A 21,695-nucleotide genomic window follows, 5' to 3' on the forward strand; every position below is an offset into this window, starting at 1 on the left:
GTTTTGGTGAATAACTCACTAAGGTAATGACACCCATTTTCCATTTCAAGCACTATTACATGTATCAACAAAATGTGATTTACCGGTAGGTGTAGGTTATCAGTTTACTAGATACAAAAGGAAATGAGATGTTCTTGTGTTATCAGTTTCTCAGGTTGCAGAAACAGTTAGAAGCAAGAGATAAACTGTGGCAAGAAACAGACAAAAAGGGTTTTCAGATTTTGACATATTTGTTTCAACCTGTACCTACAATAAACCGCAAGGTTTGCCTGATTGTGAATTTTGATTCTTTATTCCAGCAAAGTTGGGATCAAGGTGGTATAAACATTCCATGTTCAATAGCAAATTGGTATCATATGCAACCATGGGGTTCTTTGAATAAAATCTTGTTGATTTCTAAATTCAGCAATTCACTTTTCTTAGGGAAATAGTAAAGACAAAGGAATCTTGACATTTCCAAACTGAATGAGAACGCCTCAACATAACATAACATAACATAACATAACATAACATAACATAACATAACATAACATTTTATTCAGGAGGTCTTAACACAAATACAAAAACATCCTGAATAGGGAAATCACGAGGTTAACCCTTTACAAAAACAATTTCCCTAACTAAAAACTTGCAAAAATATTTTAAAATTTCTAGAACTAGATAAAACTCGATGGCTACTGATTCAATAAATATTCAAGTCAATTTTAAGTCTACTCTTAAAAACAGATAATGATTCGGCATGTACAACATATCCTGGCAAGTCATTCCATTTACTTACAATGCGAATAAAGAAAGAATATTTGTAGCAATTACAAACCGCTCTTCTCAAGCAAAGTTTATAGTCGTGGTTAGCTCTTGTACGAGTACTTTTGGCAGACTCAAAGAAATCTGGGAAAGAGAGGTGATCGATTACAAAAACTATCTTATAACATTGAACCAGAGATAGAAATTCTCTTCGCTTCTCTAAGGTTTGCCTGAAATCGTGCTAGTTTGATACTGAATAAACACAGGCTACTGTGTTGTGACGATTTAAATTCATAAAATATGTTGTCAATAAAGGCTGGGCTTACATCAGTCATGTTTGAGAGAACACTACATGTGGGTTACTCTTTCATTCTGTTTCACCCCAAAATGTCCAGCCTTATTATATGTTAATGTGGAAAAACAAATAGTTATATTTAAAGGACTAAAAATTGCATATTTACACAGAAAGGAGGCTTGCATTTTGGAGGGTCGTCTTTGTCGATTGCAAATGCTGAACAGCTCTGATCGTTGTTGACCAGGAATACTGATTGGGGAGGAAAGTGTGCCATTTTTCCAATACACAAGTCTTGGGAACTTGTGATAATAAAAAGGGACACTTCGAGAATTAAGAGAGATCAAAATGTATACACAGACCAATAAGTTTCTATAAATTATTGTAATTCATCAGGTTCCACACATCAATATGCCAAATACAAAAAACAGTATTACGTGTATATTCAAAAACTTACTTTCTTTCAACTCGTTTTAAGATTATGCTGGAGGAATTATTGTAAAATTCATCTTTCAGTCTACTCAATAACACATATTATTAAAAACTGCATCATTGTATAATGCAATTCGAGGGATTTGATTGGCTTAGCGGCCATGGTATATGAGCAATTATACCATGGCCGAGAAATGGCGGCCATTAAATTGCCTTCTGGTCGTTCTTGCACAGCAAAATCAGTAAGATCCAGCAATATTTCTCGGTTGTTTTTAATAAAACAATTATTCCACTTGCGCTTGTTGGATATGAGATGATTATAGCCAACTCGGCGCTTCGCGCCTCATTGGCTATCTATCATCTCATATCCAACGCGCGCTCGTGGAATAATTGTTAAATATAAAATTTATACTGAAGGACAAAATCACCAAGCAACTTTCCAGCTGACTACAGCAATAGCATTCGTCGATATTTTGCAACGAAGCGACAAGGTTGCTTTCACTTTTGTATTTACATAGAAATCATTGACCATTTGGTAACTTCCCCGTGACTATGAGAGATGTCCGTCGCTTAAATAAGTTTCAAGAGACATCTTGAATAGAGTTCTAAAGTGTTGACGTCACAAAAACCAAATTTATGAATTATGGGATTTGTTAGTATATTCGGAAAGAGCATGACGAAAAATGCCTGCTTGCCAAAAAATCAGCATCTTATTGCAATTTGAGGGCGAGATCTTAGCTCTGTTAGCCCCGATGACTCCATACAAATCCTTCTAATTTTGTCTGAGTTCCAAGCATTCAGAACTGAGACAAAATTAGAAGGATTTGAATGGAGCAGGCTCCTGTATGGAGTCGTCATGGCATAACAGAGCTAATATCTCGCCCCTAAATTGCAAAAAGATGCTGATTTTTGGCAAGTAGCCATTTTTCGTCATGCTCTTTCCAAATATACAAACAAATCCCATAATTTCAAAAATTCAAATATTTGTGACGTCACACTTTAGAACTTTATAAAGAGTGAGCAAAATAATACTCAAAGGTTATAATTTCAAAATGTAAACACGCTCTTCTCGCGATTCTCACCATTCACTGACTCCTCCAATCGGTCCTTTGATTTTCTTTCCAGTTCTTTTTAAACTTTAATTGCCCTTTCGTAATGAAGCTGTCCATTCTGCATCGATAAGCCTGTCATCAAGTAGACTAAAATAATTATTCGATTGTAGCAGATACGGCATTCCCGACAGAGCTAGAGGTGAAGTTTCGCTTCTGTTCTTAGTTAAAATGATTTGCAAATCGACTGAATCTACAAAGCTTGTCTCTGAACCTGCTCCAGAGACGATATTATGATTTTGGTACAGCTACGACTTCGTTCAAATCCGTTTTATTGCTCGTAGTACTGACAAAACAAAATAAAGGCAACAACAAGCAGCGCTGAATTCGCGGCTCTTGCTTTTTACGTCACAACTTTACTCGCCCCAGACCTCTCTTTTCTCGGACGTGAACCAATCTTCGTCAAATTCAAAAGATCATGAAAATTCAATGTTTTAACCAAATCAAAAAAAATATCCGAAAATATGATCCAGACAGTAAGAGGATTTGTTTGAGCGAAAAAAAAAATTTCAGGGGTTAGGTGCACTTTAAGAAGATATCTATTTACAAATGAACAATTAAAACTCTCAGTTCTCACTCTTGGCAAAATGTAATCATGTTCCCGCTTGCGTAAGTCCTTCAGCTTTTGGCTTTCCCTTAAATTGTATACATTCCTAAGAGGCTGTATTTCTATTCCGAATAAGGAAACGTCTCAATATGCCGCAGGCAAAATCGAGATCTACTTTTGTCGAACATAGTGAAAAATTCGTTCAATTTTTAGCTGATCATGTCCATTAGTATGAGAGACCTTGGAAAAAATCCTGTCCACTTTTTTGTTAGGGTTCATTGTCTTCTCAGAACATTCTTAACTGCTTGTCGTATCTCCCTTATTCGCCAACAGTACACAAGTGGATTCAACAAAGAGTTGATCAAAACAGCAGTTTTAGCGTAGTCAAAGGCAATCTTGACGGACCTTGTATAGCCAATAAATGTTTCTACAAGCGTTGTCACACCGAATGGAAGATAGAAAATCAGCAACAAACCATAAATATAAAGTACAGTCACAGCAGACTTTTTACACTTGAGCACGTTCACCGTGTTGGTCTGAAGACTCAGGGCGGTCATGTTTTGGTCATTTATCTGGCGTTGGTGTCTGCAAACGATCTGAAAAATTTTGGAAGTACTAAAGGCTGTCATAAAAAGTGTGAGAAACAAAATAACGAGTGAGAAAATATTCCAGTGGGCAGATTTCATCCAAAACTTGACTATAACAGCTGCAGCAGAAAAGATCCAGAGAGAAAAAGTGGTTTCAAATACCCGAGGAACAGTGACAATTACTCTGTATCGTAAATGAATAGTTACGGCAAGAAGACGATCAATGGACACTGCAGCTAAAGTAAGTAACGAACAACCAGAAGTCATGTAGCCTGATAAGTTTTGAATTATTCTCAACGTACAGTAGGTGGGAAAATTATCCACAAGCTCAGCTATTTTGTGTGCTACGAAAAAAGGCTGACAAATCGCCCCCACAAGAAGATCCGAAAATGCGAGGCAGCACAGAAGGATGAAACACGGTGAATGAAGATGCTGGTCTTTACGAATCGCGTGCAGGATGATAAAATTTTCTGCACAAGTTATCAACGAAAACACGGCGTTGAAAATACATGTTAGAATATTTGTGAAGAAAACGTCTTCCGTTTTTTCCAAGTTGATATTCAAATAGAAGCAGGTGTTGTGCGTTTCGTTCATGACCGAGAATGTTTGATGGGCCTGCTAACAAGCAACAACTACGTCTGAGTTAATGAAACTTAGTAAATGTCTTGAAAATAAGACTATTTGGAGTTTTCGTTTCGCTTACTGATTGAAGGGAGGAAGTTGTGCTTAAGAGTGGCCGTCTGTAATTTTCAACTAATGTGTTTTGGGTGAGAAAAAAATAAAATTCCTCAAACTTTCTCAGAAGAAAGGACTAGATAAGTAATTCACATTCGTGTAACTTTCAGGTCAATCAAATAAATATTTTAGCTTTAGGACAGATGATTTGGTTTCTCAGCTCTCGGAAGGCACTCAGGGATCATTTTACTACACATCGGTAACACCTGGGTTTGGAAATAAAACGTAACTAAAACAAAACGCCAAGTTGGAACTCGAAATCAGAAGACATTTATGATTAATTCAGAACGGTTATTTCCAATTTTAATAAAAAGTTGAATATTTTTTCGATTTTTTAACTTGTCTCTTTTGGGAGCTATTTCGGCAGGTACAAAAATCGGCTAAATTCAAATGAAAATATCGCCAATGGTACATTACTAGACTTCATAAAAGTACACCCCAGTTAAAGAGCAACGTCTTCCCTTCAAATATATGCAATAAAATTTTGGGGCCAACGTACCTACGAAATTTGACAGTTGAAATTACAAAGTGCACTTTTGTAAACAAACGCAATCTTTAATTAGCTCAACAACGACGAGTCAATGACATACGAGGGAAAAACATTACAAAATCCACTTACGTGCTGAAGATACTGTGACCTGGAGAAAAAGGAATGCTTTCAGTTACCTTCCCAGGGGGATGGCGGAATGGAAACATGTTTCCGCGGAATTTGTGGTGAAGTTTATACAGTCTTCGACAAAGAAGGCAAACTTTGACCATTCTTTGACTGTAACTCCCGCTGTTCGTCACGGAAAAACTGAATGTTTTGCGGTATTCGAAAGATCCAACGACTCTCGAGATCCTTACAATAACTGAGGTCGTCAAGCTAATGTTCCCTTTTCGACAATAGAGGTATCTTTTCTGTGGCGCATGAAGTAGCGAGAGATCTCCTGATCCAGCAGTTGGCAAGGCAAAAAAGATTGCGTTACATACACATTGTCGTCCCCAGATCACTCGGGTCGGGAAGACGTGAGTGCCGAGCCGCGCAAATGATTATCTGATATCCGTTTTAGAGAAAACGTTTTTTCATGTGAAGCGATATCAAATGAGAGGATGTCAGATACAGACTACTTAGCTAAACAAGAAAGCAATCAAGCACCTACTGCAGAAACTGAACATTCTATGTTTCCCCAAACCTGCGTTAATATATCGCCGATTTTCAGTCTGGGTGCAGTCCGGCTTCAGCTGGATTTTACTAACTTTATTGGTAGCACCGCCTTGCTTTTTTTCTTTACAGGAGACTGGCAGTACATGTAGCAAGTTTCTTGGAAGGGGGTCTGAGTCATGACAAAAAAATTCTAAAACGCCTTTGACAGCCTAGTAGAGATATTCTAGTTCCGGTTCCTACATTCCGCCAACAAGTTGTCTACATCTCTCTACGTAATATCCACGAAAGGAAGTAAAGTACAACTCGAAGGCGTGGAAGACGTGAAAATACATCAAATGCTAACTGGTATATACCGTTTTGTTACAAGAGTTATGCAAAGATTGTGCAATCATTTTTGGTGAAGTGCACAGCTGCACTCATGCACGAGACACCTTTGTAATTCGATGTAAGGTGCCTTACGTGCCGTTGAGAAATGGGTGACATCTATTAAATCAAAGTCAAGATTCACACATTTTGCGGAGCATGATGATGCTAAGCTTGTTGAATCCATTCGACGCGTTTAAGTTAGAGAGGTTAAATGATTCGAAAGTGACTGGATGGGATAACAGACACTGGTCAAGAAAAGTTTGGCGAGTTAGTGAATAAGCAGCTTCGCCCGCCCTCAGCGGCAATTATGTCTTCTTCAGGGGTGTCTTCTTGGCTGTTCTTTAGCTTAGTAGCCGCTCTGCAAAAATAGGATTGGACTTGTTGAGGAGTCAGGAAATCATCTCCTGTAAACCTATTTCCGCCTTTGTCCTTAGCAAACCTTATGTCACATGCTACGGCTGCTGCATGAAGCTTATGGCCGGTTTCCTGTCCAATGGGAAACTTTTCATCAAGGTAGCATTCTTACTTTTCAGTGAAACGTTTAGCCTGCTTTATCGTGCCCAGCGTTGTGTTTGAATCTCTTCAGCAGGGCCTCGAAGCGTGGATCTTGCCACTAGCTGGTTGAATATCAGAACCACGGAGAAGTTTGTCTCTGTAGGCGATTCTGGCCTTGTCGAATAAGTTCTCCCTTTCGAGGACAATTTCACATTTACCGTCCTGAAAATGGTTCTCTTAAGAGCTGTAACGCTGGAAAAGTTTTACATGTCCGTCAACCGGGCAAGTGAAGAGCTTTGTTGATTGTACGTCTTCATCGTGGGAATCGTTGTTCTTCTCTAATTCTACTGAGTGGAGCTTTCCTTAACCTCGGGTATTGCACAGCTGCTAACAGAGATATCAACGAAGTTGATGAACGAGCAGGGAAGGCTCGCGGGGGAGGGTAGCGAGTTAATGCATGGAGTGCTTAGGGGACAAAAAAGTGCCTACTTTGGTTGTTTTTCCCCTTCCTCTTCAGAAATTTTTCGTTCATTTATCCTACTCCCTTGGAAGGGAAACGACTTTTGCTTTTAAACTTTCCGCGCGCCCCATCATTTTGGAATTTATTGACGTCATAGTAGTTTAAAAATCAGAAAAATAAATCCTTAGAGCATTACCCTTACAATATAAAAGTAACCATTAAACATAAATCATTTTACCCTGAAATTCGTAGCCTACGTAGCAGTCGTTTCCTTTCCGAGACCGGGGAAGGCTCGCGAGGGAATGCACGGAGAGCGCATGGGACCAAAAAGTTCCTACTTTGGTTGCTTTTTTGTTTCCTCTCCGGGAGTTTGTGTTCACTTCTCCTGCTCGCCTGGTTGAACTTTTCCACACTAAGACGATGAAACCACAGATCCTCCTCATCTCCCACCTTACCCTTTACCCCTTTACGGGATGGGAGTGCTACGTGAGAAGAAACATAACGCAACTCAAATAGCGGCCTAGCTTTAATCTTAATTTCTTGACCAGGTATTATGTTGGAATTGTCCTTTTTATCAAGCAGACTTGTAAATGTTTTCTTAATTAGGGATAGGAATAGTGTAACTTCAAACTATAAATTTTTTATTATCGCATTACTACTTTGGTTCAGTTGATTACCTGCTCTAGCTAGGAGTAACACTAACTGCGCCTCATTTTGCAAGGACGCATCACGGACGTCGCATGATTTTAGACGTGCTTTTCTGTCCTTGACACAACTCTCTAGCGCTATACTCCTCACCACTGCAGGATTTGCTATTTTGCTGCACTAAAACTACATGTTCCACCGACGAAGGTTGAGTAACCGCATGTCGCCATGACCTGTGTTAAGTAGCAATTGCTTTATGAAGGGGCCAATGATTGTCACGAGAGAATAAACAAAAGCTCACTTTCGACTAACTTTAATACCTCTCAACCCCTTCAGTAAACGCCGCCAAACTGAACGCGAAATTACTTGATCATCGATGGACAGACAGGTGGGCGGACAACTTTCTGTGCTTATGTCACGCAATCCAACTTGTTGACAGTTCGTAAATTTTTGCGAGACTCAGTTACGTGCGTTTCACAGATCCTCACCATCTGGCCTCAAAAGTACCATCCACTGCAAAGGTACGTTTCTTATAGATAGCCTTTGGCTCACGTATGGACTAGAAGTCAAATAATTTATCAATTTAGATTGTTTTTGAAGCGCGGAATTTGCTTATCTTTTGAACAGGTGGTGTGACAATTAAACAATACTTTTTCAAAACTTGTCTTGTTTCTTTCAAAATTCGCGATTTTTTTTCGATTCATCCACAAAAAATATTACGGGAAGCAAAATGTTTTGTTCACCTCGGGTATTTCATGACACGAGGGGATTTTAGATTGTTTTCCTTCGTATGTCATTGACTCGTCGTCTTTTGAGCTTTTTGAAAATTTAGCGTTTGTTTACAAAAGTGCACTTTGTAATTTCAACTGTCAAATTTCGTAGGTACGTTGGCCCCAAAATTTTATTGCATATATTTGAAGGGAAGACGTTGCTCTTTAACTGGGGTGTACTTTTATGAAGTCTAGTAATGTACCATTGGCGATATTTTCATTTGAATTTAGCCGATTTTTGTACCTGCCGAAATGGTTCACAAAAGACACAAGTTAAAAAATCGATAAAATATTCAGCTTTTTATTAAAATTGGAAATAACCGTCCTGAATTAATCATAAATGTCTTCTGATTTCGAGTTCCAACTTGGCGTTTAGTTTTAGTTACATTTTATTTCCAGACCCAGATGTTTACGATCTATAGTAAAATGATCCCTGAGTGCCTTCCGAGAGCTGAAAAACCAAATTATTTGTCCTACAGCTAAAATATTTATTTGATTGACCCAAAAGTTATATCAATGTAAATCACTTACCTAGTCCTTTGTTTTGAGAAAGTTTGAGAAATTTTATTTTTTCTCACCCAAAACACATTAGTTGAAAATTACAGACGGCCACTCTTAAATGCTAATGAGTTTATATTGGGTTCTTATGAATTGCCCAAATTTATGTCAGTTTGACATGAGCCAATGTGAGTTCATTGTTGTAACTAGCCGATGACGTGGGTTTTAAAAGCCTGCCTTCTACTTTCGCTTTTTGACAGGTAATTGAAATAGTGATAAAGATTAACGAGTGTACACCTGGTGAAACAAAGAGGACGAAATATACTCATTTGTAAGTATAATTCATCGAGATGCTACTCCTATCACGTCCCAAACTTAATTGACGAATTTAGTAATTGGCAAAAGAATGGCATCTAAAAGGGTTTGGTAATGCAATGGGGATCGAAAGGTGTTTAGTGAACTTGATAGCGCCATTTGATTCGCCTAATGTTTTTCATTATCAACCTCGTCTCCAGGGTCTTTGCGATGTTCAAAATGTCGGACGATTTGCAAGGAACCTGGGACACGCTGCAAGATACTCCACGAATCGTTGAAAATTTATTCGCGTGACAAGCACTTGGTTCTCGTCTTCGCTACACTGTTTCCTGGATCATATATGGCATTCATCCGGCAACCATATTTGATCATGGAAAAAGAGTAATGAACAGGAAAATCAAATATGTTTCACGTGACAAAATACTCCGCGATTCGTGGAGTATTTTGCAGCGTGTCGTCTTTGCCGGCGTCCGCCAATTTGAATACCTCGAAAGGCCTGGGTTGTCTTATGAACTGACGCCCTGTTTACGAATACTTCACTATTATGGATACCCTGTTAGTACAAATATGACAAAAAAAAAAAAAAAAAAAAAAAAAAAAAGAACTAGTTTAGGGTTTTGCGTAGCTGGGAGGACAGACCATGGCAATACGGTTGGTAGCTGGGGACTTTGGAGCAAAGCTTCTATTTCTTCCATTGTCATTAGCATACCCAGGTGCATTTTTTTTCTTTTAATTCTCCAATCATCTATGCCCCATACGTTTTCCCCGGGATGTTTGTTTGTGATCTTTCTTTCTTAGCTTCATACATATTAATATTTAATCTCACGTATATCGTTATTCTAAACGCATCTTTTTTTCACTTAGTTTTCAGCACACGGAAAAGCATCGATATCATGATCATGATAATGAACGTTTTTCTTTCAACGTCAAAAAGCGACGGACGGGAGTTGAAATGTCAGCGAAAGAAGAACTTAATGCGCCACATCGCGGCTTGGAAGCAGGTTATTATAATGGAAGTCGATCGATATGGCCAGGGGGGGCTGGCAGCTACCTTTGATCTTGCCGCTTTTCGGAAAGACATGATCGCCCCAGTACAGAAATCTGTCAATCATTCGAAAACCGTGACGGGCATGCGCGAAATGCGAAAGATTCATGCCATTTTGTCCGTGGCGACTCGACGGTTTAAAATGCGGTCGTATTCAGTTATTGTTTATTTACTGTTAGCATGTTTTTTTGCGGTAGTACGAAGTTTGAACACTACGATTAATCAAGACCGCTGGAATGAGATGCCAGCTTTGTTTTAGGTTAGTAGAGCCGTCAGCATTGAAATTGCGAGCGACATGTTCTCAGCTGAGCTGAGATTTTACCAGCGAGTGTATGTGGTGAAGAAGTAATGTCGCGAACGATTATGGTTTTCGTCGTCTCAGGAAGATATTGTACGTCGACAAAATAGTACATTTCAATTTCGATTCTTCTTCAGTTCTGAAGAAATTAGGTGCCACGCAGTGTTTCGCGACTGTCATCGCGAAAGCCTAGAATGTAAGCTTATTTCTCAAGATCGGCTTGGAACTTTAATGTAAGCTTATTAAAAGTATTTGTCCCACATTTTATGCGTATTAACTGTTGAAAGCATAGTTACGAATGAAACAGCATGTTTATTTTATGGAATTCTCCCTCTGTTTATATGTCGCGTGACGACTTATTCCTGTAAGGTTAATTTTAATGCACAAATGGTTTAAATGCATACACAAGGAAAACGGCTTGAGTCCTTAATAAAGTTTTAGATCAGAAAATGTTGCAACTGGAAAGGATAGCTTATAAAGATCTCAGAAGAAGATTACTTAACATTATTGTGAATAGAGCTACCAGGTTTGTATGAGGGGGTTGCAGGTTGCGAGGGTGTTTGTCTCTTGTCTGTACGGGGAGATTAACTTACGTGAAAAGACATTCAAGTCCTTATTCTCTTGTGCAAAAAATTGGGAAGTTGAGTTCAGTAGCACCGGGTGAACAATGTACTGATACACTGAGATCCTGCAGAAACCACATGCATGTGCAAAAAAACCTTGGAAGGTACATGTAAATATTATTGTCTCACCTGTCACCCGTACAGATGTCCATGACCACCTGTATCGGTATGGTGGTTTTTCTCCATTGGTGGATGTCAAAATGAGGCTGCTAGGAATACACCCTAAAACCCAACTGCAAGGGAGACACAGTACCAAATAGATCCTGGGATGGCAAATCAACCATGGTTTCTCTATGTATGCAACAGCCATTTCGAAGAAGACAATCTAAATTATCACCCCTTGATTACTGAAGTGTTTCTAAAAACTCGAGGATTATCCCAGCTGACCACATTACTCTGCAGTATAATAATTTCATCAGTACATGACAATATACATCAGAACTGCAACATATTGCAATATTGTTTAATTGGTACATATTATGTAACATAGTCAAGTGTAATTAGCATATTGTAAATTATGGAATTACTGTACATTTTCACACACTTGCACAGTGTAAGGACTGGCTGGAGTATTGCTGTTTTAAACACCCTGCCTCTTTTATGTTTCAGTTCTCACCCCAGAGGTATGATAGACAAAATCTAAAATAATGAAAAGTTACTTCACCTCTTCCTTTAAAATAATGAGATTTATTACCAAGCATACATACTGAATTCAAAAGTCAATATTAATTTTGTGGCTCACTTGGCAAAGTTGAAGAGCAAAGTGCTGCTTACATCACCTCTCAACTTTTCACCGTTTAGAAGAGATTGGAAAAGAAAAATCTGTTGTTGAGGTATGATAGTAACATTTTAACTAATTAAAGCAAAACAAAAAATTAGATCACGAGAACCTCCACAGTTTGTTGACTCTCAGTGGGTAGTTGCTGTAAAGGGAGGAAATTCTACAGAGTACATAAATGAAAAAATGGGGAAGATAACGATAAAATGGAATGGAGGAAGTCTTAGGGACGGACCATTAGAAAAGTGTTGGGGGGGGTGGGGGATTTTCAGTCTGCAGGAATTTTTTTTTATGCTCAGTGCTTGTGCAGGAATTTTTTTTTCAGTTGATACCCTCTGCACGAATTTTTTTTTTTGTTGTTTTCCAGAAAAAAAAAATTAAATAAAGGATTTTTAAAAAAAAGTTGTACTTTGTGGGCTTGGAATGATTACCTTTAACCCCTGAGACAATATCTAAAAATTACAGCATAATGGTCAAAACTAAACAAAAACAACGAAACCTAGTATCTAGTGCTGGTAGTAAAATCAGCCTCATACTTAAATAAAAGACTGGTCATCATTTTAAAATAATTTAAATCAAATTTCATGTACTGTCTGTTTATTGATTGTTTACTTTTTAACACATTTTAATAAGAATTGATTCAAAATTTTTCAAAACTGTTGGCGCCCGAAACCTCTCTAAGCCAGACAGTTGGAGTCGGTCCCGACGATGTGCGTCTTTTTAATAGAAAGGGTTCACCGTACTATATTCAAAGCAAATTTGTCCTACATCCTGATTTTTGCAGTAAAAGCTTTAAACATAAATTATTTTAAAACTATGTCGATTATTGACCGCCTTAATCCTTCAGTAAACAGCAAGTCATTCACAAGATACAAAGTACTTTCGATCACCAGATCACAAAGCACTTTGTGCGGTTTTAATTTGCCTACAGAGCACTTTGTGGTATTGACAATGAGCCACAGAGCATTTTGTGGTGAATAAAGTGAACACTTGTCCTTCAATCTAGATGCTCCTACAAGCGTTTTTAAAAGAGGACTTCTTGAAAATGACTCAGTTTTTTAAATTTTGTAACCATAAAGCACTCTGTGGCCCAACGAATAAAACTATAAAGCGCTTTATGGATAAGCAGATATGCTGGAAGCGTTTTACTGACAAAATCGTTTTTCTTCAAAACTAATTGACCTATTGCTCGTGATTATTGGGTTTACTACCAGTTACAAACACAAAACAAAATACTGAGTTGTAGTAAGGGAAAATTCCAGCCACGCCACAAAATGTGAGGTTGGTTTGTTGTTCATACAAAACAAACTTCCACAAAAAAATTTAGATTTTCAAAACATTAAAAAAGCCATTTTGGGGCATTCTGGAAGAAATTTTTTTGTCATTAAAACCCTAAAAGGTATTTTCTATAATAATTCCTTAATCTCCTTCTGCAAGAATTTTTTTTTCTTCCGTCTCGGCTTGCAAGAATTTTTTTTTCAGGCATTTTGGCTTGCACGAATTTTTTTTTTGTATTTTCCCCACCCCCCCCCCATCACTTTTCTAATGGTCCGTCCCTTACTACCTCTCGCGAGAGTCAATTTCTACAGGAGCAGGTCTAGCCCTGTGAACTATGTGTCAGATCTAGGTGCAGTCAACTCCTCGTAAGCGACAACCCTCAGTGCACGACAAAGTGGTCGCTTACGGGAAAGATCAACAAAATAAGCCTAATGCTGGACTGATAAATTAATTACCTAAAAATATTACCCTAGCAGCTAAAATTAGGCAGATAGAAAACTAATTTATTTGATTTTTTCACATCTATTCATTCTTCTTACGAAATTTTGTGTAGCATTTTCTAACAGGTCACTGAAACATTTCCTGTTTACCTACAGATCTAATTACAGTAATCTTCTCTGTTTGTAAACTGTCAGTTGTCCGGGGTAGCGTCATTAATAATTGAACTCTTGTTACTTCTGAGAAATTATTTACTCAGATCATACGCGAATATGTTGGGTGGTCGCTTACCGGAAAGAGAAAACAAAAGAATATGTCAAATTTCTGGTCTAAAAAGTGGTCGCGGTCCCTTAGAAATTTGAGTGGTGGTCGCTTACGAGAGAGCTCTTGAAACAGTGTTTAACTGAGAAACAAAACGGTTGTTTACGAAGTGGTCGCTTACGAGAAGTGGTCGCTTTGAGAGAGTTGACTGTACTGATCCTCTCCGGGGTCAGCTAGTCGTTGGTTGCAGTATTTTCGTTTTTCGCTGCAGAATTTGCATCTGTGACCCCTCTTGATGACCAAACTTCAGGTAAAAAAGCGACCGAAACCTTCCTGTGTTGTTTGGACATCGAATAGCCAAATTGTTTGCTAATCCGCACAGACGCGCTTTCACATAAAATCGCCGCCATGTTCGTTTATCAAAAAATCAGTATTTAGTCTCGCTCGGCCAAATTTCCTAACTGGGGCGATCATGTAAACTCGGATCCGGGCCTCGCTGCTGCCCCCCCCCCCCCCCCCTTCCCCCTGGATATGGCAAAAACATAATTAAAATAGACTGATTAAACACATCTGAATTGACGCAAAGAATCCCGCCGGATCAGCAAGTCGCAAGCTGTTTTCTTTAATATCTTTTCTTGATTCAGGAAGGCACTCGTGAAATGCTCACCAAAACATGATCATTAAATATGGCTGAATATTCTATTAAATAAACAAAATATCAGCGAGGGAAACCATCATAAGACCATTATAAGACCATACTGACTAAACATATAAATTAGCGCAAGGAATACTGATCTTCATGTCGGAAGCTGCTTTCTTAATTTTGTCGCTCCACGAAGACATTTGTAAGTAGCACTCCTAGGCAATCATAATCATTAAATATGGCTGAACAATATTTAGAAATAAACAAAATATTGGCAAGGGAAACGGTTAACCATAACGTTTTCTGTTACTAACTGTAACTCTACATAAATAATTCCCTTAAGTTTATAAAGCGTCACCGCCGTAGTTCAATAATTCCTTGATTTTCTACCATCCGGCTGCCTCATGTCACGCTCTTTTGAAAGGCTCTAATCAACGGACGGGAGAGATAACTCATCGCTTTTTAGCCAGCCCTAAAGGTGAATAATATTTTCTCTTGCTCTGGTGGACCATTGTTAATTAACACTTAATTTCTCCACAGGTAACCAAAGCGTAATGAGTTAATTGTAAGACTTTGCTTGGTGTTGAATTTAATTCGAAAATTATAGACAACAAAAGGCCCTCAAAAATGATAATAAAGACTGAACGAGCTTATCTGGCGTGTTTTTTTTGTGTTTTCGTGATCATCGCTTCGCTTTGCCATTTCTTGCGTTCTCCAACAAACCCCACTATGATTACTATAAAGCTTGTCTATATATTCAGTCCTATTAAGTTTTCTTTTCGGTTCAATGAACTGTATTCATGTCGACCTTGTGAGATGTTCAATCCTTTTGGATTCTTAGCGTTCGTTTTTATTGCCGTCTCAGAGAAGCCATCACAGCTTTTCGAATCTCCCTTATTCGCCAGCAATACACAACTGGATTCAAAAAGGAGTTGATAAAAACGGCCGTTGTAACATAGTCATATGCAACGGTCACTGCCTTTGTATATCCATTGAATGCTTCCACGATCATTGTGACACAGAATGGAAGAAACAAAAGTAAGAACAACCCATAAATATAAAGAACGGTGATAGCAGATTTTCTGCATTTGAGTACATTTACCGTGCTGGTGTGAAGACTCAGGGCGGCCATGTGTTGGTCACTGATCTGGCGTTGGTGTCTGCGAACAACATGAAAAATTTTGAAGGTGCTGATGGTTGTTACAAGAAGTGTTAAAAGCAAAATAATCAACGGGAGAAACATCCAGGTAGCGTGGCTAATCCAAAACTTTAACACAACAACTGTCGCCATGAGGATCCAGAGAAATACAGCAGCTTGAAATACCCGAGGAACAGTGACAACAGTCCTGTACCGTAAATGAAGAATTACGGCAAGGAGACGATCAATGGACACCGCTGTTAAAGTAAGTAAAGATGCACCCGAAGTTATGTAGCCAGACAAATCATGAATCATGTTCAATATACAGTATGCAGGAAGATTATGCACTAATGCGGCTATTTTACGCGCCACCAGAAATGGCTGACAGACCAGACCCACGAGAAGATCCGAAAATGCGAGGCAGCACAAAAGGATGAAACATGGGGAATGAAGATTTTGGGATTTACAAATTGCGTACAGAATGACAAAATTCGCGGCAAACGTTATCACAGAAAACACTGAGTTGATAACACATATTGTAATATTTAAAATGAAATCTTCTTCTGTTTCATCCATGGTGACTGTCAAATAGAAGCAGGTTTTCTGTTCATCGCTCATAATGAAGAAAGCCTGAAGTCCTCAATGATGATGAAAATGGGCCTGTAGTCCTCAATGATTGGATGACGCACTCAGCTAAACTGTCGAAACGGGTGACTTTGAAGGGTGACTTCGAAGGTAGTTTTAAAAGCTAGTTAAGTCTTTGAAAGGAAGACTGATTAACTAGAATTTCTTGCTTGTTTCTGAAAATGCCGCTTACTTTTTACGTTCATGCTCTACCAACTGAGCTATCAAGCCAACTGGGAGCTGGTGATATTGTGAGTTCGTGATATACCCATGATAGATGAATAAATGAATATGAATATAAGAAACATCATATATTGAACTGCGGATGAAAGATTAGATAGAAGAAAGATCCTCGCAGTTAGTACGCAACTTAAGCAGTTGCGAAAAGAAAGCCCGAAAAAAAATTCAGGCTTGAACGGGATTCGCACTCATGACCTCTGCGATCTCAATTCTTCAAAAGCTCCTCAAATTTACATGTTTGATAATATCTCTCATGACGTTTTTACGTCAAAGAACTAAAAGTAACTTCCATTTATTTAAACGATTGAAAGTTATTATTTTGGCTCGCTCTAATAAAACTTTTTAGGTTCATGTTAATCACTCTGAAGAAGGTCAATGACTGTATGGTAAATAGAGATATCACCTAATTCGAGAGACAGACAATGCAAAATGCACAGCTAGAGCTATTAGCAGTTTTCACTATCGATGATTTATGTACATACGTTTGAGTGTTGAATAAGCGAAAAGTAAACTGAACAGTAGGTTACTCTGAAGCTGCTTTCGCTCCTTTCCTTTCTTCAGTCCTGAACAGCAAGTCTCTTTTGAATAGCACACCTTGCTTTTCACGATCACAAATATGGCTGGATAATTAATATTTTGCACTAAACAGGGTGTAAGAACGCGAAACTCAGGGGCGCCCGATGGTTTATTCCTTTTTATTTTTATTTTTTGGTCAGATTCGGGTTGATAATTCAGGATTCTGGGGTCTTAAAAGAAGTCATACACTGTTCGAAAAGAGTAGGGGACGTAGTCCTCGATGTTTTGGTCTATTCATCTGCCTTTTACTTTCATTCGGAGGTTGGGTGGGTGGGTGAGATGAAAATTAATTATGGACTGATAGCGGGTGCAAGTGGCGGCCTTACATAAAATCAATCTCTTTTAAGAAATAAAATCAATCTTTATTCCTCCTAATATAAATATACATAGCTTAAATTACATTTATTGTGGGAAGTAAACATACGGTATATAGATAATAGAAAGATTAAAAATTATATCTAAAAATAAGCCTTTTTACCAAAGCATTTTTAAATCTTTCAGTCTTAATCTCCAAGCGATTTGCAATTTTGTTTCTAAGTTGATAATTAATTTCTTTCTTCTTCGGGATAATATGACTAAGCGGGCAATCGGGATCCACTGAACGAACCTTGAAAAGTTTCTTATCTGCCTTTACTAAAAGTTCGCAAATACCCATTCTTTTAGATATACATTTCCTTTTGAAGGAACTACAAGGGGTATACGGGGGTATACAACGATATACAAGGGTTTACAAGGGTATGAAAGGGTATACAGTGGTATACAAGGGTATACAGGGGTATACAACGGTATACCAGGGTATAAAAGGGTATACAGGGGTATACAAGGGTATACAAGGGTATACAGGGGTATACAAAGGTTTACAAGGGTATACAGGGGTATATCAGGGTATACAGGGGTATACCAGGGCTTACAAGGGTAAACAGGGGTATACAAGGGTATACAGAGGTATACAAGGGTATACAGGGGTATACAAGGGTCATTACAAGGATATACAAGGGTATATATCGTAGACATATTTAAAATCTAAATACACTGTAATAGGGGATACATGATGTACCTACGCAGGAGAGACTCGTAAGAGAAAGACTTTCTCTTAGGAGTGGGAAACCTAGGAAGTGATAACTCGCTAAATTGGGCTCAAATCAGCACAAAATGGCAAAAAGACAATAAGCAATAAGCGATGATCATCGCTGACAGCTTGAGCTTAGGCCGCCTATGGTGCCAGCAAGCTACGATTAGTTTTCACCAACCACAAATCTAAATCAGACAAAACATAATAACACCAGTTGCTGATTTATTTCCCTTTCCCATGCACTGACTTAATACCCTTTGCGTTTTCTAATAACACACCGATCGCAATTTTTAAGTAACTGAACTCTCGCAAATTTTAATAACAGTGGATGTGCTTTTTAATTTGTCTTTAATTTTCAAAACATGCTACCGCATTTGAATTTGTAATTAGCCAAACTGTCGGTACTTGAAATTATCAGCAATCCTTGGATGCGTGTTTCAATAACCTATAAAGTGAACTGTAAATGTGGCTGAGGAAACTAAATAAAGACTGAACCATAGAAATAGTTATTGGCAGTTTAATTTTGTTCACATTACAATTGACTACTAAAATTAGCGCAAAAAACTACTAACCACCTTAAAGAAGGATGGTTTTCTTATTTTACTCGCTCAACAACACCCTAATTTAGAATAAACGCTGTTGCCTGACTAATACTTGCATGGAACCTCATTTAACAACTGCCGTTAATTTTTAATAAACAGGAAAACATTTTGAAGCGTTCCAACATTTCCTGGGGAGGTAAATATTTTTTCCGTAGTCTTCTTTCTTTGACTGTAACTATGAAATGTTTGGAAGAATTCCAAACAACAACTAAGTACGTCCACGGTTTCCTTCAACGACTTTTATTGTTCTCCAACCCACCCACTCGTAATTTTAGCTAGTACTGACCAGAAATAACTCGGAAAGGGTTTCTGGAAAGGAAAGGTTTTTGGATAATTTCTTTCCTGATGCACAAAATTAACCGAATAATTACACGGACGCGAAACGTAGACAACAGAAGAGTCCACTGTATGCAGTATTGTCGCTCAAGCTTGAGCACACAAGTCCCTTATTGCTATCAACGAATAAGACGTTTTTAGTACACTGACTAAAAATCTTTAGCGCAATTTGTCCTTCCAACAAGAGACAACTGGAGTGACGCCCAACATATGTTTATATCTATTCCACATTATGTTAAGTACGCCTCTATTGAACTTTCATTTGTCTTTTTATCTGAATGGAATGAATAAATGAAGAAACTTTAACGAGAGATTCAATCTAAAACAAACGTGTAAGTTTAGACAATTTTAAAGAAAAAGAAAACTACAAAGAGTTAAGAAAACATTAATTTTCGAATGAGCGATTTTAAAAACGCTCCGTTGTCACTTTTGGCAAAATATAATCATGTCCTGACGCATGGGTAAGTGCGGCAACTTTCAGCTTTCGCTTAACTAGTACTACGTCCCTAAGAGGCAGTTTTTTATCCCGGGTAGGGAAAGTCTCAATAGCGTTGAAGGCAAAATCAAGATCACTTTTGTCCTGCTTGGTGAAAAATCCGGCGTTTTATTTTTTAGCTCATCATGTCGATAAGTCTTGGCAACATTGGTAAAATTCCTGTCCACTCCCTTGTTGATGTTCATTGTCTTCTCAGAACATTCTTTACAGCTCGTCGTATCTCCCTTATTCGCCAACAATACACCACTGGATCCAACAAAGAGTTCATGAAAACAGCAGTTATAGCGTAGTCATAGGCAATCTTCACGGACCTTGTATAGCCAATAAATGCTTCTACAAGCATTGCCACACCGAATGGAAGATAGAAAATCAACAACAAACCATAAATATAAATTACTGTCACAGCAGACTTTTTACACTTGAGCGCGTTCACTGTGTTGCTCTGAAGACTTAGGACGGCCATGTTTTGGTCATTTATCTGACGTTGGTGCCTGCGAATGATGTGAAAAATTTTGAAAGTAGTGAACGCTATAACAAGAAGTGTGAGAAACAACAAAACCAATGGAAGAACAATCCAGTTGGCATTTTTCATCCAAAACTTGACTATAACAGTTGTTATTGAAAAGATCCATAGAGAAAAAGCGGTTTGAAATACTCGAGGAACAGTCACAATTTCGCTGTATCGTAAATGAAGAGTTACGGCAAGAAGACGATCAATGGACACTGCAGTTAAAGTGAGTAACGAAACACCAGAAGTTATGAAGCCTGATAGGTCTTGAATTATTCCCAACGTACAGTACGTGGGAAAATTATCCATAAGCTCGGCTATTTTGAGTGCCACCAAAAATGGCTGACAAATTGCCCCCACAAGAAGATCCGAAAATGCCAGGCAGCAGAGAAGGATGAAACCCGGTGAATGAAGATGCTGGTCTTTACGAATTGCATGCAGGACGATAAAATTTCCCGCACAAGTGATCAACGAAAACACTGCGTTGAAAATACACGTTAGAATATTTGTGACGAAAACTTGTTGCGTTGTTTCAAAATTGATATACAAATAGAAGCAGGTGTTGTGCGTTTCGTTCATGACAGCGAATCTGCTTGATGGCCCTGCTAATCGAAGTAACCAAGTCTTGTTAGGAATTTTCTTCTACGACCTTAATGTCCTATCTGAACTTAATAAAATTCTTGAAAAGAAGGCTGACTGGACTTTTCGTTTCACTGACTAATTTCAGGGAGGGAGTTTTGTTTAAATACTAAGGAGTTATATTGGGCTGTTATGAAATGCTCAAATTTATGTCAGTTATGTTGTATTATATTTTGACATGAGCCAATGTGGGTTCATTGTTCTAAGTAGCCGATGACGTGGGTTTTTAAAGAATGCCTTCTACTTTCCGTTTTTGACAGCTAATATTGAAGTAGTCATAAAGATGAACGAGTGTACACCTGGTGAAACAAAGAGGGTAAAATATACTCATTTGTAAGTATAACTGATTCAGATGCTACTCTTATCGTGTGCTGAACTTAATCGACGAATTTGGCAAAAGAACGGCGTCTAATAAAGGAGTTTGATTATGCAGTTTTGATTTGGTGCCGCAATCATCGTTAATTTTGCTTACTCCATCCTTAGATAACTGCCTTGGCATAAACTTGTCTACCTGATGATTTCATCCTGCAAAACTGCAAAAAGTCATTCTCCACGAGTCGATGAGAATTTAGTCTCGTGACACGCACTTGGTTTTCGTCTTCGCTACACTGTTTTTTAGATCAAATATGGCATTCATCTGGCAACCATATTTGATTCTGGAAAAACAGCTTGCAAACAGGATAATCAAATATGTGTCACGTGAAAAAATACTCCGTGATTTGTGGAGTATTTTGTAGCGTGTGATCTATGCCGCCGTCTGCTAATTTGAATATCTCGAAAACCCTGGGTTGTCTCATAAACTGACGCACTGTTTGCGAACACTTCACTATTATGGATACCCTGTTATGACAAATATGACGAGAAAGAGCTATTTTATTTGTTATTAAAGTTGTGGTACAGTTCAGCTTAGCTGGGAGGACAGACCATGGCAACAAGGTTGGTAACTGGGGACCTTGGA

At 38.3% G+C, this 21,695-nt stretch overlaps 3 protein-coding genes, 1 long non-coding RNA gene and 1 pseudogene across 5 annotated transcripts in view; 1 reads left to right on the plus strand and 4 right to left on the minus strand.

The window, feature by feature from the left end:
- Nucleotides 1–10,738, plus strand: part of LOC146456244 (uncharacterized) — a 15,306-nt gene extending 4,568 nt beyond the window's left edge. The window contains exons 2-3 of the long non-coding RNA XR_014858845.1: nucleotides 9,088–9,158; nucleotides 10,007–10,738. This is a non-coding gene — a long non-coding RNA (uncharacterized LOC146456244). The remainder of the gene's footprint in view (nucleotides 1–9,087; nucleotides 9,159–10,006) is intronic.
- The window catches only part of LOC146456241 (melanocyte-stimulating hormone receptor-like), a 36,180-nt gene extending 15,374 nt beyond the window's left edge, over nucleotides 1–20,806 (minus strand). Inside the window, exon 1 of the mRNA XM_085093334.1 lies at nucleotides 19,737–20,806. Within this exon, the coding sequence (XP_084949460.1) occupies nucleotides 19,772–20,677 (906 nt within the window). The 5' untranslated portion in view covers nucleotides 20,678–20,806 and the 3' untranslated portion in view covers nucleotides 19,737–19,771. The remainder of the gene's footprint in view (nucleotides 1–19,736) is intronic.
- Nucleotides 1–21,695, minus strand: part of LOC146456232 (melanocyte-stimulating hormone receptor-like) — a 102,756-nt pseudogene that overhangs the window by 64,553 nt on the left and 16,508 nt on the right. The window lies entirely within an intron of this gene.
- LOC146456245 (melanocyte-stimulating hormone receptor-like) lies at nucleotides 3,250–4,402 on the minus strand. The gene has a single exon (XM_085093483.1). The coding sequence runs from the start codon at nucleotides 4,303–4,305 to the stop codon at nucleotides 3,400–3,402; it is 906 nt and encodes a 301-aa protein (XP_084949609.1). The 5' UTR covers nucleotides 4,306–4,402; the 3' UTR covers nucleotides 3,250–3,399.
- On the minus strand, nucleotides 14,987–16,274 carry LOC146456246 (melanocyte-stimulating hormone receptor-like). Its single transcript, XM_085093395.1, has one exon. It carries the CDS (start codon nucleotides 16,260–16,262, stop codon nucleotides 15,357–15,359), a length of 906 nt encoding a protein of 301 aa, XP_084949521.1. The 5' UTR covers nucleotides 16,263–16,274; the 3' UTR covers nucleotides 14,987–15,356.

Source organism: Pavona decussata, unplaced genomic scaffold (genome assembly GCF_977016875.1).
Source record: "Pavona decussata unplaced genomic scaffold, jaPavDecu1.1 SCAFFOLD_260, whole genome shotgun sequence".
NCBI lineage: Eukaryota > Metazoa > Cnidaria > Anthozoa > Scleractinia > Agariciidae > Pavona > Pavona decussata.